The 18,841-nt window shown below is 39.9% G+C and overlaps 1 protein-coding gene across 4 annotated transcripts; it reads right to left on the bottom strand.

Annotated features, from left to right (window-relative positions):
• Window positions 1-643: 643 nt before the first annotated feature.
• Window positions 644-18,617, bottom strand: inavab (innate immunity activator b). Of its 4 annotated transcripts, XM_054785780.1 has the most exons (11): window positions 18,385-18,617; window positions 13,369-13,497; window positions 10,677-10,783; window positions 7,726-7,859; window positions 5,127-5,249; window positions 4,814-5,045; window positions 4,257-4,310; window positions 3,867-4,176; window positions 2,760-2,912; window positions 1,830-2,526; window positions 644-1,733 (listed from the first exon to the last, which is right to left on the bottom strand). In XM_054785780.1, exons 3-11 carry the CDS (start codon window positions 10,729-10,731, stop codon window positions 1,641-1,643), a joined length of 1,851 nt encoding a protein of 616 aa, XP_054641755.1. In that variant the 5' UTR covers window positions 10,732-10,783; window positions 13,369-13,497; window positions 18,385-18,617; the 3' UTR covers window positions 644-1,640. The 4 variants fall into 4 exon arrangements, with proteins under 4 accessions (XP_054641755.1, XP_054641758.1, XP_054641756.1 ...); XM_054785783.1 differs by lacking the exon at window positions 10,677-10,783; XM_054785781.1 differs by lacking the exon at window positions 18,385-18,617 and having other exon boundaries at window positions 13,369-13,582.
• Between the last annotated feature and the right edge of the window lie 224 nt (window positions 18,618-18,841).

The following is an 18,841-nucleotide window of genomic DNA, read 5'->3' on the forward strand; positions in this document are numbered from 1 at the left end:
ACAACACAATTGATTTTTATATTTTGTGTTATAAATATAGTATAAAGCATATAATATAAAGTGAAGTTCTTCAAGGAGCCAGCACTTGAGGTTAACGTCCATTAATTTTCTATTCCGCTTGTCCGCACTTGGGTTGCGGGTATCACAGCTGTCTTCGGGCGAGAGGCGGGGTACAGTCTGGACTACTCGCTAACCAATCGCAGAGAACATACAGATAAACACCCATTTAACCTGACATGCATATTTTTGGAATGTGGAATGCCTTAAGGTCAACGTGTGTATATATATATATATATATATATATATATAGTATATATACTGTATATGCATACATATACATGTATATAGATAAACACTTTTGCTGTCCCCCCCAACACACACACACAAACCTTTGATAACTGAGCCAGATCTATTAAGTATTTTACCAATTAAAAGTTGATTACCACCAGTGAAAGCATAATGTATTCTTAAAAAGGATGATTATATATATTATTTTATTATTTTTATATTTTATTATTTATACATTTTGAAACATAATTTGTCATACACAATATCATTCATTACGTCAAAAAATGTCTTTGGACAGAAACAATGATGTTGATAGAGTACGACATCAGAAAATGAAACTCAGCAGTATGCAACATTTTTTATTCCACAGGAAAACATTGTCATGAATGCAACAATATAACAACAGGAGCTCAATTTTCAATTTAACCTAAAATGCTTCAATAAAAAAGACAGTAAAAACGCACACAAGAAAAGATGATTGTGGTCTGTTACAATTACAGTCTACTGCACTAGGCGTTCACTCTTTATCTACACAAATTTCAAGTCTGACTTGAGTTGATTTGATAGTCACAAGTCACAATAAATTAACAGATAAATAAAATCACAGTGAGAGACTTCGAGTGAGTGTAGTTGAGTGGGGATCACTTGTATTTTGTGTGATAGACACATGAAGTTTACTATAATTGTAATTTTTGGTGCGAACAAAAGTTTGGTCTGTTGTAATCTGCACTCTCGCATATTTCATGTACATAGCTGCCAAGCTTCAAGTCTTTTCTCATACAATGCTACTGAAAATCTCATGTACTGTATGTTAACATAGCATCGTTTTTCAACTATTTAACTAATGAGTACATCAGCAATTAACACCAGCTGACACAGAAGCAAGTAAAAGCAGGTAAACAAGACAAAGTGACAAAACTGGAATGAGCAGCCTCTCGAAGGTACTGAGCCCAACCAGCATACACAAAAATACAGGTATTGTACATACACTAAGCGAACATTACTCATTTACAGTATCTTACAATAGTGGTTGATAGTCTTCATACAACTAGTTAAAAATCCCTAATTGCAGGTGTCAGGTTGCACGCACCTAAATGTAAAACAGTGAGTGTAATGGAGGGTATTTTGGTTTAGCCCATATTTCACAAGAGTTCATTTCAATGCTTATGTTTTGTTACACTACAAATTCCAACCTGCGTTTTCACCCACTTAAGTGAGATGTGCTCATTCAACTTTTCAGTTAATTAGTTTAGTTAAGGCCACATGAAATCAGACAATATTTCTTCTGGCGCTCAATTCAAAAGTGAATTGTTGCCATTTAATTCAGTTTCATTCATTGAGGAACCCACGATTCACACTTCACTTACATAGTGAGTGCCATCGTCTGCCAGCCAGTGTTCTTGAGAGTCATCTGCAGATATCTGAAGAGCTCTTCTTTGGATGACCTGCACATTAGTGACAAAGATAATTAATTGGAGATCACTTGAAAACTCAAAAATGACCATGAATGACAATACATTTTATATAATTGTCGGGCCTACCTGCTCATGGTACCTCTGATTTTGGTTTCGGGGTGACTCCCGAGTTGCCATGTTTTTCACCCTGACTGCGCCCTGTCTGTCAAGGGACCGCGACCTGGGTCCTTTGAACTGACTGCGCCGGTGCCATGATTTCAGCTGTTCGCTCACCACTTGCCGCGGGAGGCAGTTGGAGCCGTACTGTGGATGATCCCATTGTGCCGGGGAGGGTGAGTGTCTGCTATCAGGAGCCACATGCCTCTGTGCTCTCTGCAGGGGCACAGAAGCTTCTTTGTAGCGGTACTCGTATCTGTTGGAAAGACAGGGAGCCTGCTGGGTGCGATAAGTCCAAGGCATGTCCACATATGGAGGGTACACCACTTCCTCATTGTAATATCCTTGGTGGGACTGATGCCTGGGACTGTGGTAAAATGCAGCATGTGGGGCGGCTTGAGGTCCATAGCTGCTGAATGGAGGACAGACCGGGGAGGCAGCCTGATAGTGTCTGGGCAAATTGCAAGGCAATTCTTGACTGGGGGAGCTGCTGTAGGATGCAAATGAGTGTTCAGAGTTGCTATCCTCGGAGCCTGCATTGTTGACGTAATTAAACATGAGTGGAGGAGCTTCTGCTGATGTTTTGTTGTAATCTATCAGTCGCCTCCTTGGACCTCTGGTGCGACCACGTACCTTTTCTGATACTAGGGAAGATTCATTGGATATCCTGTGCAATTCAGACAAGAATGTTAGAATGTATTTTAACAAACATGCACAGACAAACAGCTGTTAAATTCACGTTCACAACCTGGATTTAACTACTGTAAGCAAATAGGGTTGGGAGTTGCTACAGTTGATCCAGGTCAAACAACCCCCCCCCCCATGACTTAGCTTTTATTTTAGGTGGTATATGTGTGCATAAAAAGGCACTTGTACTGTATGCCGATTCAGTTTTAGCACCTGAGGGAGAGCTGCCTGTGAACACGCATCTCCGGAGTGGAGGGCGTGCTGGTGGACTGTGTTCGGCTCAGTTTCAAATGGGAGAGCTGCTGTGGTAGAGCTGAGTGTGCCAAGCAAGCCTCCAGTGGTGGTAGCAATTCAGTCTTGGCTGGACTGCAGAAAACAGAAATATATAACATTTTATCGGCCGGTTAATGATTTAGTGTAAACTAAACACACTGTTAAAAATTGTAAGGGCATAAACAGTTGACAACTATAGTTAAGTATAAAGCATGTTAACAATGGATAGAGGATAAAGGAAAGCTTTGTTAATGGTGCCGTTAAAGGCATAATGTGCTCGGCGGTATAATGCGCTTGAAATGCTTAAAACTAGGTTAAGCTCTAAAATATGCAGACCAAAAATATACCATTTTCTCTGGGGACCTGAGAATGGTACAACAGTGTGTTGTATCTCATGCAAAACTGTACTCAGCATCAACTATTAACATAATAGATGTGTATTTTTTAAATATTATCTTTTACTTCTTTATTTTTTTTATATTTATTTATTTTTAATATAGCGGTTTATCTAAATTACACCTAAAGCACAGTATAACGCCTCAGCTTAGTTTTTACCAGTTGGACGTTATACCACGTATTCACCAATAGGTGGCAGTGCTAGACATTACTTGAAGCTAAAGGGAGATGAAATGATGAGGGTTGAAATGACCCTGAGAAACATTTTTTTCTGCTCCAAAAGATAACAATAAAAATACAGGCAAATGACACCAAATTACTGACTTTGTTCATTGTTCCTACACTGTTTCCAACACATGCTGAAAGATTTCAACTCAGCTTGGTATACCCAAAACTTGACAATAGACATCATAAAACACATCAGATAGAGCACTGGTATTGGTCACTTGTAGACTACAAGAGAACAGCATGTTTCGTCATGATTTTTAGGCTGATTCACCACAAAGAAATGTACAAATTGGCATCATTGTTGAAGTTTGTTCAGCTTCATTTCACTTCAAAAACTAGTGTCGGCAAAATCTGTGCAGTTTCAAATGTGGTGACTCCAAATGAGGCACTTAGAAATGTGTCATGATGGATGGTCTCCATTACCTGGCCTTGCAGGAGGAACGTGACTTCTTGCTCTTCTGGTATGGCTGGTCGAGGCTAGACTCAGACCAAGGGGAGAGCTGAATAGGAGGCGGGTCATATGCGGCAGGACTTGAGTTAAAACTCATAGAAGAGTCAAGGCTGGGGTGAGGTGACTGGCTCGGTGTCAGTGGCAGGTTCTGCGGACCCACAGTGGGTGACAGGTAGGAGCCATCTGTGTGGGACTCTGAGGACACACAGAGTGTCTGTGGAGGGTCCATCTCTCCTGAATATAAAAGTCCCGAGGAAAGCTGTGAAGACTCGCTCGCCACTTCTAAAGGAAAATATGACACACTTTTGAGTGAACACACATGCATCTTGACAGATTCTTCCTTCTAAACCTTTGAGCCTTACCTTCATCTTGAACCACCGAATCAGACAAAGAGCTGTCATCAGACGCAGCAAGATCTAACAAAGTATAACAGACTTTGAGTCAATACGTGATGCTTCAATCACATTGCCGTTATTAGCCCAAGGGGGTATCGCTAGTGATGTGCGATACCACTGATTTACCAAATAAAATTCAGGCTGGTATTGGCTATGTAAAAACGTACGCAATGCACAAAGTGCAGATGCAAACGTCATATCCGGTTACGTGTAACATACATAAATTGAATAAAACAAACTAAATTCTGAAAGAACAGCCTCTCTCCAATTGTCGCCTGCTTCCGTGAACACCCCGTCTTTTTTCACCTTAGGGAAATAATTCAAACATTTACTGTATGTTATTGGACCACGGGACAGAGGGCACAAAATAACTGACTTGCCCTGGTCCCTGGGAATTTATGCAATACCACTGAACGTGTTCTGCCAAAAATGAGCACTATTCCAATTTTCACAAATTCCGTGGAAGCATGTAAGAATTTGTAGCCAAACAGTCCTCTACATGAGCCAATGGTCAATGTTCTCACCTTGTTGTGTGATGTTAAAAGCAGGAAGTGGTGACGATTGGCCGTGCTCCAGCCGCAGTTGGAAGGCAGTCTCTTGTAGCCGTTTGAGTTTCTTCTCCTCTCGCTTGCACTGCTCCAAACGACTCTTTCTAACAGCCTTGCTCAGGTGCCTCTCCTCGCAAAGCTTTCGCGCTGCCTCGTAGATCTTAAACTGAAGAGCCAACTCTGCATCGACAATATTTAGGGCAGACTCCTGCAAAGGTAGAATGAAACAGGGGTTATGCACGTCATTCGAAAGCAGGCTGTCACGCATTCTATCTGTTTGTGCTTTTACCTCAGCTCCCTGGGGGATGCTTTGCTCGTCGAGCTTGAAAGCAGCCCCAATGCGTCTGCGGATCTGCGGAGGCTTCTCTCCTGGCAGCAGAGGATAATCTCCTGACAGCCGGCCCGTCAGCTCCTTCACAACAAAAATGAAATCACAAATCAAATCTCTGTACAAACAACCTTTCAACCTAACCAAGTTCATATTTCTGCAAATGCAACGATGAATAAAAACAGAAGACACATTTCTACTACAAATGCATCCTTAGGCTCCAGTAGCTCACATAAGCAAAGATCAGTCAAGCGTGAGAGTTTGGAAACGATACTCAAGCATTGTGTTCTCCTCACATGTTAAGACATATGGGGTCAGGGCGTCGATTGCACAATTCTAGTACATTCTTCAGATCTCACATCCTCCTACTAGGATCAAGAATTTGTGTCCAAACCAAAACCAGAGCAAGACAAGACAAAGTTTCTGATTCCATCATTCATAAAAACATTGATGCATTATGATGCTAACTTGTTATTTTGTCACAATGACGAGGAGGGGAGAAGGTGCGGTGCCTCCAATTAGATCACCTTAGCATGCCCCGACACGAGTGCCCAGCCCAAGTGTCAACAGGAAAGAATGATCAGCACTGGGATTTTTTTTGCCCTGAAGCAACTATGCTTTGGCAGACTCTAAATCAGATTATGTGTCCAGTTTCACAATTACTGAGCTTTATGTGACTTTCACATCTTTTATTTGACCAGGGAAGTGCAAGAGACAAACTAATACAGAAATGAGAGAGGTTATTAAATAGCCATCGGGAAACGACTAACTGAATAAAATAATACATAAATGAAACTGTTAAGACCAAACAATACTAATATAACATTCATAGATCCTCAACTTCAGCATACATATTTCATTCAGAACATCCCTCACATTCAGCAAACATGTTTATTACAGTACATCTTTTCAAGGGACAATACAAAATAAATTAAACGATATGCAGTACTTTAGAATAGTCAGTGTACAGCTTGTATAAAAGTAATATTTACTATGCATTGAACCCCCCCCCCCCCAAATGATCATCTAAATAGCTGCCAACAATACCAAGATAATTATGTCTTGCCTACAGTCAAGCATGGTGGTGGTAACATCATGGTCTGGGGCTGCATGATTACTGCCGGCACTGGGGAGCTGTGGTTCATTGAGCGAAACCTAAATTCCAACTTGAACTGTGAGATAACCAGAGCATGATCCCTCTCCCAGGAGAATCTGGCCCGCATGGCAGTTTTCCATCATGATAACAAGCCTAAACACACCTCCAAGATGACAAGTGTCTTACTTAGGAAGCTGAAGGTGATGGCACCTTGACACTTGCACTCATTTTGCCTCCGCACTGTCCCGCAATTCACCGTCATTTAGATGGTACACCTGAAAAGTGTGAAGACTTGTTGCGCACTCTTTACACATACGTACGCACACAAAATGGTGCGCATAGGCAAGAAATGCCACACTCCCGCACAACTTATTTACAAGCACTGTCAAGTACATTCGTAGCATTATTTCGTCCCGCTTTGTCCCGTGTGATGCCGCGCTAGCAGGCGTCACCCTTATCTTTATTAATTTCTCTATTTGCAAGAGCCCTACAAGACGTTGGACTCCAGAGAAGAAGCTTCTCATTTCAGAAAAGAAAAGGTATGTCTATATTATGTTGCAGCTACAGAAAGAGCAGGAAGAAGTCACAACCCCTAACTATAAAAAAGAAAGCCCGTACAGTGTGGGTGAGAGAATTGCTGACTCACTTTGGGCATTATGATCAGTTATTAACAGAATTTCACTAGGAAGATCCAAGAAATTACTTGAGAATTCCCCTTGACTTGCTCCCAGAGGCGTTGGAAAAGTTAACCCATTCATGAGAATGAAACACGCTTTGATACGCACCGAGAAATATGGCAAACGTCTAAAAATGCCCAATCTTGTAATGCAAACAAAAAAGCAAAAATTGTCGACCCACACCTTTTCTTCAGTGGCCCGTGTCCCACCAAACAATGCTATAAATGACCAAGAAAACATAACCTTGGTGGAAATAATAATGACGTTACAAAGGAGAAAAAGGTAAAGAGAGTGACCACTTATCAGTCTTGCTCTGTGAAGACATTTAGTTTAAAGATGATTCACACATTTGTAAGAAATCAACTTCTCTTTTTCTTTCCAGTCAGTGTCTAGTCTCAGCCTGCTGAACATTGTTTTTTTCCTTCGCCCACAGTATTCAATGTCACAAATCCTATGAACTGCCAGCTTCTTCTAGTAAGTGAGTTTAGAAATGCTGAAGTGAAAGTGAAGCTTATCTACAAAGAGGAGTGGGGACTGAAACCTAAAAAAAGAGACAAGTTACATTTTCAAGTCAACCTCAAAAGCATCTCCTCTTGCGTGCCATTTAATGAACATGCAGAAAATGTCTCATCAATCATTCCAGGTTGAACCACCGTGCATAAAAAGGTGCTGGCTGTCTGGTATGACACATTGCCAAAATAATAGAATTGCACCTTCCCCAATGACGTAACAAAGCTAAAAAGGTTTCAACAGAGCTTGTGATGACATCACACAATAATTTACTCACAGCTTCTCGAATACAGAGTTTCTTCAGCTCCAGAAGGCACAGGTCTAGTTGGTCTTGGAGCGCCTGGTGTTTGAGCTTCATGGCTCGTGTGTGCGTGCCGACATCCTTCGTATGTGATGTTGGGCTGTCTGAGCCTGCGGTGTACAACAAACAAAAACATAATTAGTTTTAACTCTGCCTGTTACCTACTGTATCTTGGAACCAGTAATACAGTCACATTGAGATGAAAACTACAGTCGTCCCTCGTTTATCGCAGTTCACTGGTTCCAGTCCCGACCACGATAGGTCAATTCCCGCAAAGTAGGATTCAATATTAACAAATGGAATATTTTTGTAGTTAGAGCATAAAAAAACCTGTTTATAATCTTCTAAAAACGTTTTTAAACATTATTACAGCACTGTGTACATTAAATAACACCCTTATTGTCACTTTTATACTCGTATTACCTCATGTAGCAGACATGATAAGCAATATTAAGACATAATAACTCACCGTTAGCACTGGGAAAGTTCTTTGTTGTAGTCTCTCGAACGTAATGTGGGTCGATCGCATGGCATTAAAAAAATGAACATCATCCATTATCACTATGACGTTTGTTACTTGATTGATATATAGGCCAACCAATCTAACATTAATCTGCCATACATAGATGCACACTGTAACAATGCTGCCAGCTTTGTTTACACCACATTGTGGACCGCTTATGCGCAGTGTACGGGATCTCTAAAGTGACACAAGAGACGACAACCACTTTTAGAGTAGCTTACGCATAAGCTACTGAGCTAATTAGTAAGCCTCCAATTTATTTATTCCTATCTTAACAATAGGTTTGGAACTGAGCTGAGAATGACAAAGTAAGAAGCCGAAAACATACCACTTCCACACAGAATGGGAGAAGTGTTTTTCACTATGTCATGTTGGACTGCAAGGATCCATGGCTGCACGCTAAGGTAATGTATTACCACACAAACATAAAGGCAACAGTGTGAGACCTTATTAAACATTTGTTTGAAAAGAAAAAAAGAAAAAATATGTTATTTTATAGAATACGAGTAAAGAATAAGGCTGTAACTTTACAAGAAAATTATAGTAATATTATGACGATTAAACGTGTTATTTTATGATTATAATAAAGATGTAATATTCTGATCATGAATGTATTTAATGTGTGTGTGTTTAACTGAAATCACCTCTTTTGTCGGGATGGTTACATCACCCGACATACTCATTTGAAAATACTGTAGGAGTGCCACTTTTATAGAACAGGCTTCTTTATTTTATAATGTCTTCATCAACAAATGTAAAAGTTGAATCGAATCGTATCAAATCGTAACATTTGTACACTGTATCGCTTCGTATTGAAGCGTTCTGCTTTTAAAATATATTGTTTTTTTAATCGCATCTTAACCCATGAATCTAGATGCATTTTGACTCGTCTACCTCAAAGAGATTGACATCCCTAGTACACGTATGCGTTCATGATCGTTCATACTGTTTTTTCTTTTCAGTATGGTAGCCATTTCTTTGTTTGGTACTCTGCCCTGAATGACTTCTTTCAAAAGCAGTTTGCTCAGTGAGTGCACTTTACTTCTACTGTCCTTTATGTCGTGATTTCCACACTTACAATCCAAAAGCCACAAGACAGCAGACCTCATTTATGCATTTGTGTGTCCCTCTTTCTAATAAAATAATACTGCATTTTTATAGGCGATAATTATTCAATGGCGTTGCAAAAGACTTAATAGAAATCTTTGGAAGAATCGACCATCACAAAATAAATCCACGTTGATGTACCAAAAACCATACAAACAGCAAAGAAGTAATACTCATGGCTATTTAAAAAAAAAAAAAACCCTGAGAAAAAGGTGACTATTTAGAAAAAGACGAGGATCTTTTTGTCAGTGTTTTCAATGGTGACAATGAAAATGTGTCAGAATCTCTGTAACTATTGACAACGTGTGCTGTGAGTGTTCAACTAGTACGGTCTGTCGCCTTGGAGACTAATAACATCAGGATTAGTCTCCTGGCCAGAGGGAGGAGCTTGGGTCAGAATGCATCGAGTAGTGCATACCTTTAGAGATTATTAACAGATTCCCTGCAGGTACTAACAAACATCTGAGGTACAACAGGAAAGAAGTGTGGCAGTGTGACAATAGAGCAGAGAATTCCACTTCCGAGAGGGACAATCAGCCATTGTTGATGGATGGACACTTTTTCATTGTATAGCGCAGACGCCACGTGGTCTAATTAAGGCCACAGGAATGTCACTAAGGCCAGAACTAAGCAGTACACATTACAGACTGCAGCAAAAACAACACTGCTGGTCTATGAGAGACAACAAGAACATTTTGCCATGGAATGTTTTTGGACAATGATTACCAAAACTGTAACAAAGTGAGGTTCACTGTCACTGCTTTAGATACTTTTTTGGTTTGTTTTTGTCAGTGGAAAGACAAAGACCAAAACCCTCCTGTGGCCCAAACTTTCGATTGTCTGTATTATATTGTCAAATTCCCCCCCCCCCCCCCCCCCCCCCCCCGAGATTACATGACATTAATGAAGAGTCTGATACTTCTGTACATGCTGTAAATGACCCAGATTCGAGCATATTTGCTCATTTTTGTCTGTAGTGCTGAGGCAGGAAAATAAAAACAGAAGGACAATATAAAAATATACCAGATCAAATGAAAACACAAACACACACCCATAAAAATAACATCAAAACAATCAAATTAATGAAAATGAGGACATGACTGGGAACTTTAAAGAAATTGTTTAATTAATTTAAAGATCAATTCAGGAGTGTGGAGTGGCATAAAGTGCTGAAGTGTCACACTAATGTGTAAGTTCTAACAGAGCAGCATGTGAAATAAAACTATTCATAATTATAGTGTAATAATGCAACAACACTACCAATGCGTATGGAATGAAAACATTGACCATGTTTTACCAGAGTGAAGGATGATGCCGCTGTCAGTATCACTGAACTCGCCGTTGCCTTCCATAAGGTTTGGTTGCTTTTCTTCAGTGGTAAGAAAAGCTAATAATCACCATGCCCTGTAAAGACAGTTTAAGAAACTATTGAAGATCCCTGATTATTCAAAAGTGACTTTTCATGATGTTCTAACAATAATGTGTCCTTACAGCCTGTTTATGAGTACCGAATGTGAGAAAAATACTGTATATCATCTCCCTCATTCGTTTGCTCCACTGTTGGTGCAGTTGCTTGTAATGAAGGGAAAAACATCCTTCCTCAAGGACAGGTTACCGCTTCAGACTCACCCCAGGCTAGACGAACCCACCACTTGACAGTTAGTAAAAAAGCAGGCTTCGCTCCACATCTTAAAAAAAATCCTGGCGCTCTGCCAACTATCTGTCAGTCAGTTACAGGCGTAGGAGCTGTAGTTCGATGATTTTGTTTTTATTCAGCAAATAGCCTAACATAGCATGACGTTGCTGTTAAAATGTGACTATAATGTTAGTACTGCAGCTCACATCACTATGCTAGTGTTGCTACAGTTTGTGTCCTCCTTTCCCACTCCTTACTGTTACTTTGTTGTATGTGATATATGGCATCTATTACGTTGGACAAGTGCAAAGTTACAGTGTGCATGTAAAAAAGTGGAGCCACACACTCTGACAGGCATGGACAAACACAGCTTCTAAAAAAGTGGCTATAAAATATATTCATTTATGATATGAAGAGTGACGAGCAGTGTTAAAAATCAACAGTCTAAAAACACACAATTATTAAAAGCTCATTAAAAGCAAGGACTATTACCCAACCATGTGACATATAGCTAGAATGATTCAGGTGTGACTTACCACCTTGACCGCACAATCACACAGGTGCAGTCACAGCTCGTAGCAGCCTCTGTGCGTACACGCTGCCACGTCTGGCCCGTTTCCTTTGACTGCTCTGTTGTCATATGACGCCAGGATCATGACCCTGGTTCGATTATTAACTAAAGGGATCGGCGGAATGTGCAGTGGTATGGTTGAATCACATTCCAGCACATAGAAGCGGTTCAGTTTGGTTAGCGGTGGAAAACTAAGGAGCAACAAGGTAAATGTTACAACTTGTTTGCACAGTGCACAGCTCCATGTTGAGAAACGCCTGCTGTTATCAGCCTGGACATGACGTGAGCATGACACATCCTTATTACGCTCATATGACTGTGACTTGTTTAGGAGGTAACCGGCCACTGGGTTGCCACAAACAAAACAAGCATGCTGGGATTAAACTTACCAGTTCAAACAATTAAAAAAATAGCAGATTTTTTTAAAAACAAAAGTCACCCCAATACACTGCATTTTTTCACCACTGGAAATACACTTTCAGAACTGTTTTTTTAAGGCAATGTTACAGAAAATCTTACATACAGTGGTGGCATAAATGCTTTGGCAGTGACTCATCTTTTGTGTTTCACTAAGTTTGCTGCTTCAGTGAGTTTTTACCATGATAAGACACACTGGAACAAGCATTTTTAATGCAAGTCTTAAGGACAAATCCAATTTGTGCAAGAAGACAATATTTTGACAGTTCTTCTTTAAAACCGCTGCCATTTTGAACTCAGAATCTTTCAAACCACTACAGATGCTCAATATTGGCTTTGTTAGATATTCAATATACCAATATTGTCCAGCATTTCATTGCCGATACGGATATCAACCGATGCTGATATTGGCAGCAGCTCTTCCCTCAAACTAATATCGTGTAATGAACACATTATGGTTCATTTACTGTGATGCTACTAGATGCATTTCACAAATAACAAACATCATTTGCGCAAGATAAGACAAATACTGTAATATACAATACAAGTTATAAAATTCTATATTTATCGTAAACATTTTGTCTCAACAAAACAGTCACTAAACAAATTATGACCAACTATATAATAACATGTTCTCTTACTAGCCTAATTTTTATTTACGGGGACGGTGCATATTACATTTCTATCAATATGCCAGAATTAGCCAAAAGTCCTAATGGAGTTAAAACCGTGATCCAGTTTCTCAACAGCAACAATACAATTTAGAAAGCTGTACATTTGTATGTGGCACAAACGTCCATATAAGAACAAAGTAAAGTAAAGTAACTCTGGACTGGGTAGTCATTTTCAGTACCACTGGTCACTTCTTATCAATACTTTGCTGCAGGTACGCTAGCTTTGTGTGACTCCGAATGATTCTTCCTGAGGCGTGATATTAGATTACAAGTATTGAAGAAAGAAGCATTATTCTCTCCTTGCATAACCAGACATTGTAAATTGCATATTTACAATCCAAAGGCGAAATAATTCCATACTGCGGACATACTGAGTGAGCAAGCTGTGTGGAGCAAGGAGCAGTTTGATGAGGTCTCACTTGCGCACAGATATCAATATCCAGTACAGACACACATCAACAGAAAAATTACCTTAGACAACTGTATTGACAAACAATGCCAGCTTAAGTTGATTTTTTTCCTCCATTCAGAATTTACCAAGCGACTTTAAGAGTGGCAAATCATACCAAACCAGAGATTGGGTATAAGAAATACAATAGAAACAATGACAGATCCATATTAAATCTGCATTATTCCACTATGTCCATTATTTACAATACAATTCAAATGCCAGGGTGTAGAATGTACTTACATAAGGATGAATTGCTGAAATTCAAAGCGTGAACACTCCTCAGAGTTTGCAAGGTGACAGGAGCCTAGCCAGTGTGCAGTGTGTCTGGACAGGAATGAGAGGCTGGCCCACTGAAGAAAGCGCTGCCTGCTGGAAGGGAGTGGCCACACACAGTCAGTATCGTATAACTCCCATCTGACTTTGAAACTGTGTCAAGAACAATGAGCAGGTTACTGAGAATTTCATCGCAATTATATGCGCTCTTATCAGTGATGGATGAGGGAGGCAACCTGACTAATAAGCACGCCCTCTGGGGGTAAGCGTGATTTTAAAAAAAACAGAGTAACAAATCTCAAGGATGGCGTGAGAACGCACAGTCGGAGCATGACATATTAAAAGAGTTAAATGATGAAAAATAAAGACTCATGCTGTGGTAAGTATTTGCAACACATGCCAGTACTGGCCTGTTTGTGTTCCCTCAATAACATATTGAACTCAACAACGCTACAGTTCTACTTGACATACAGTATATCATTTATCTGGTCAGTGCGTGACTACTGCCATCTCCTGGGTGTTCACATTGAAACCCATGATTAAAACAAAGGTTTTAAAACCGCATGCTGTCTCGTCCTCCTCAGACTTCCAGTAACCAGGCCGTTTTTGTTACTTCCACTATAAAGAGGGGAACCACATTCTGGTGGGATAGGCCGCATGATTTATAGACACCCAGAACAGCACCTGCTCTCTCACCGCATGGCATGCATTCATTCCGAATCTCAATATTCACTTTGGATTTCCAGGAATGTTGGTCCAGCAATTCCCAGACATTCAAAATGACCATCTCACGGCACCGCCAAAGCAGCCGCTCAGCGGAAAACAAAGCAACTGCATAATTGATTGTTTATTAATTGGCTGGCGAAATTATGCAGAAACTGCTTAATCAATTTTCAACCCATCCATCCATTTTCTTTACCGTTTGTCCTCATTAGGGTCACGGGTGATGGGCTGGGGCCTGTTGCAGTTGACTTTGGCTGAGAGGCAGGGTATACCCTAGACTGGTCGCCAGTCAATCACAGGGCACATATAGACAAAAAAACATTCATACTCACATTCACACCTATGGACACTTTAGAGTGTCCAATTAGCCTTACATGTACGCTTTAGGGATGAAAGGCGCATACGCACGAGGAGAACATGCAAACGCCACACACAATGGGATATCTCCGTGTGGTCCTCGATCCCCTGACTGAAATGTTAACCACTGGGCTATAGGATATTTTTATTTGTATCAAATACATGATGCATTACTCTGAATGCAAAATTCAGCTTGAAAAACAGACATAGAAGAAAAACAGTCCATCCAATCAATGTCACCTAATAGTGTGTAACTAAGGTACTACAATTTGGAAACCCACCAAACATAAAAAATCTACTTCTAAAGTCACACCAATACTCAAAAATAAGACTTCACCTCAGTACACATCTACTGTAAACCAGGCAGGTAGCTGGCAGGGGTTTATAAAATGTGTGGCACAGTGAGCCTCCCCTCAGGGAATATAATACAGCTGGGGCCTCCACTACTCCCTGAAAAACTGATTTTCTGGACCATATTTATATATAGTGACATTTTCTGCTTATCCCGGACTCTGTTTATTCTCTCACTGTAGGAATGCAAAAGCATTCATTTTGCCTTTGAACATATCTGAAGCTGTTTTTTCTTTATTTATCTCAAGCTGCTGCACCTCCACTGAAGTCTTCCGATGCATCCCAGTGGGGTCCCGTCTCACACAAAACACCTAATCTAAAATATAAACTTCACAGGTGTCTTTTGATTTTCTTTAGCTCTTTTGTGATACCAAAAACCAGTACCAGTGATGGCAGAGAGGAAAAGTGTGAAGATGACCATGATAGAACAGGAAAATGTACTTCTTGCGACATAAGTAGGGCACACGTCTCTGGCTATAAAGCATCAATAAGTTGGGATCAATAACAACAGAAGAGGAACGTAATGTACACCTCAAAGTCAGCTGTATCTATTAATGTGAAGACATTCACCTCGTGAGTCACATGCCATCTGTATTAATGGTGGGTATACAATGTATTGCTTTTCAGAGTAACTATACCGCCGGTTAACGTATTTTTAAATAAATATAATATTGCACATAGACTTAAATTTCTACGATGGCAGCAGTTAGACTCTGAAGCCGATTAATTGAGTTTCCATTATTTCCTATGGGGACATATGTTTTGAATGCAAACAAATCAGAGGTAGACCAGCATCCTGGAATGGATTGTGTTCAACCTCAGAGGTTCCACTGTATGAAACCAAAGAGGCAGAACTTCTGGCTAAAATTATCTGATCGTATTAGCTTATGATTACCTCATCATGTGATAATTGCAGCTGTAACAAATCAAATCATACATTTACCAAGAATTTATGTGAAAATAACATGTGCATAACGTGTTTGCTCAGACCAACTGTAAATGACTTGACGCTCTGATTAAGCTCAAGTAAACAGGCCGCATGCCACGTAGCGGCCCTAAAAGGAGATAAGAGACCTGCAGCCATGCAAGTGGATGATTACCATTATTGCAAATGTAGCTGCTATTTAGAAGAAGCTGTAAGGTAAAGAAAAACAACACACAAATAAACGGTTAGGTAGCTGGCCGGAAATCACCTTAATCACCACCAATTAATGCGAAATCACAGGTACGCTTAACTTTAATCTATCGTTCTCATTATGACGCCAAGTAAGAATGCGTGGTCGACTTCCTTTTATACAAGACTGATCCAGTGGAACCAGTTGGTGGACGTCATGGGTTGCTTTTCTAAAGCAGCAGTCCCCAAAGAGACAGACAGAGGCCTTTGTGTCTGAAACACAGCAGCTGCCTAAACAAATTCTTCAAATATTCTCAAGTCATTTTTATAAGCGTACTACAAGACTACTGGTGCCAGTGCCAGCGCCATCAGTTGACAACCAACTAGAGTGGAACCTCTGAAGTCAAATAGACATTTTAAATTGTACAATTTGGAGGTCTGCCAGACTCTGGGGGCAAAATATGCCTTTAAAAATGCACAAAAAGGTTTTAACTTCTTTTTACAACATCCGGGTAGACATTACAATACGATATTTATTCTTAATGATTAAATCGATTAAAAGAAGTGTGGCCAATATCGATCACATAGTGTATTCCTCCGTAGTGCACCGCACTGTAACTACTTCTTGAGCGAGTACCGTGTTCATGGACCAAAATTAGGTTTTTAATTAATTTATAGGAGCGCTAACATAAACACTAAATGCCATAAACTGAGGACAGATTGCGTTCAGCCTTAGTGGTGATCACACATTTCCACCCTTTTTGTTATCTGCGATCAGGTGTTAATAGATGGTGTAGTGTTGCATACATCCTGTGGCATGGCAATTATAATACTTACACTATGGTTTAAAAAGCCAAACAAAGCAAACAAAGAGTCCCTCCCTAAACTGTTGATATCCATCAGTATGGCCACTGACTTGATAGCTGTGCTGCCTGCAGCCTCCAAGCGAGAATAATGAAGACGTGAAATGAATATTGTACCTCAATGAGCATGTGTGAATATATGAATCACGTTTGTGCAGCATCATAAAAATGAAGCTACGCAAGACCTCAGAAAAACCTTACAAGAGCTCAGTTCAGCGAGTATCAAAGGACAATTCTGCATTTGTGCATGTTTTGCTTTTTCTTTGGATTATTTTACCTCTTATTCTGAAACAAGGAGTGTTATGAGAAGAATGTAAAAGGAACATGAATGCAGTAAGCAGCATTACCACATGGGAGTGCAATGCTGTTTATGTGAAACATCTTACACTTGTATGGGAGTTAAGAAGTTAAAATGTCTGTACAGTAAATAAAGGATTCATGTATTAATAAAGCATATACTCCTTATTGCTCTCTACTGCACTGACCCATCCAACTGCATTACCTTAACCGCCACACTTGGCACCTTACTGCAAATATTCTTACATTTGCACTTGTGGTTTTTAAGGCTGCACTATTCTGTTCAATTTAATATGATTCCAATGCATTTGGGTTACCTTTTCAAATGTATGATAATACAACTTGCCTCCATTCACATGCTGACTTGGAAAAATGCCAGTCTCTCTAAGAATTTTGAATTTAAAAAAAAAAAGTCATTTCTGTGCCTGGGGCAGAAGGTATAAGGGTTCTCGCTACCTCTGACCTCCAACCCTCAGGTCAACACATTGGAATGTGGAGACTGTGGAATATTTGAGATGGACAGCACACAGCACCAACCTAACTAATACTAAAACATTAAGTCAAACTGATAAGATCTGTCCATATATCTCTTCACATAGTTGGTTATTTTAATACCACTGTCACACACTTCATAGTTCCTCTGAAGTGTGATTTCTGGTACAATGGTGTTGTTTTCTCTTGAAAGAGGATGTTGCAAACTAACTACTTCTCTGCATTTGTTTATCTTTATGATGCACCTTTAGACATTGCTTCTTTTTCCCCTTAAGGGTGGCAGCTGCATATTGTTGTGTACTATAGATATAAAGACAGTGTCCTTATGGAGACCGTGAGAATTGAAGCCTTGCTATCTGATCAATAAATGTCAGTTATAGATGTAGAACGTGAAATAAACGAAGATTCATCACATGCAGGTGGTATGTACATTTGACTGTTGTATGCCAAAATGGTTTAAACCCATTCAACAGCTCAGCGATCTTGCATATTGTTCCATTACTCTATTTGGTAATATTGGTGCTAAAAATATAGATCTGTTTGTGTTTGTTGCTTTTTTAATTCATGCAACCGTTACATTGCTGCACAGACGTTGGGCCTCAGATTTAGGAGCATCTTACTTTAAAAACCTGCGTGTTTTTTTTTTTTTTTTGCCCGAGTATTAACTTAAGGTTGTTTTCATTTTAAAAGAACCAAGTGGTTTACACAGTTCTGTAAAAACGAACAACATGCACAATCACAGAATACTGGAGAACCAAACACTGCAATGCAAAGCTTGGCTCTTACCTTGCAGGCGAGCTAGCTCGCTAGCATCCAAAGCTAACTGACTCCATGCAATCTTCCCTCCATCCGCTCACATTCCACACATTTGAGCTGATACCTTCGCAACAGTGATGGAAGTCGTATAAAACAGGTATTTCTGGTATCGCTTTTCGGCGTCCAACTGACAGAATAAAATATAGTACAACCGCTTGAAGTGAGTTTTACTCCCAAAAGTAAACTTTTGCTGATGGGGGAGGCTTGAGTTGACTGCTTGATACATTTAGGGTATCTCGCAAAAAGGAGTACTAATGGTATCAAACAGGGTCACGATTGATAGTGATTGTGTTTCTGTCACTATGATTAAGAATCAAGTGAGTAAAATGGGTAAATTAAAGTTTAACATCTAAATACAAATTTAATGAGGTAAAAACAGGAAGCTTGTACTTATAAACAATTTCCATACGCTGCGGTATACAGTGTT

The sequence above is a fragment of the Dunckerocampus dactyliophorus genome, chromosome 8 (genome assembly GCF_027744805.1).
Source record: "Dunckerocampus dactyliophorus isolate RoL2022-P2 chromosome 8, RoL_Ddac_1.1, whole genome shotgun sequence".
Classification (NCBI taxonomy): Eukaryota; Metazoa; Chordata; class Actinopteri; order Syngnathiformes; family Syngnathidae; genus Dunckerocampus; species Dunckerocampus dactyliophorus.

What these genes read in the sequence shown, in the direction of transcription:
- inavab (XM_054785780.1), bottom strand. Translation starts at nt 10,731, where the DNA reads ATGGAAGGCAACGGCGAGTTCAGTGATACTGACAGCGGCATCATCCTT. An exon ending in TTCGGTGGTTCAAGATGAAG is followed by an intron (nt 4,177 to 4,256) that starts GTAAGGCTCAAA and finishes ATTTTCCTTTAG; the next exon opens with AAGTGGCGAGCGAGTCTTCA. An exon ending in ATCAGAGGTACCATGAGCAG is followed by an intron (nt 1,734 to 1,829) that starts GTAGGCCCGACA and finishes ACTAATGTGCAG; the next exon opens with GTCATCCAAAGAAGAGCTCT.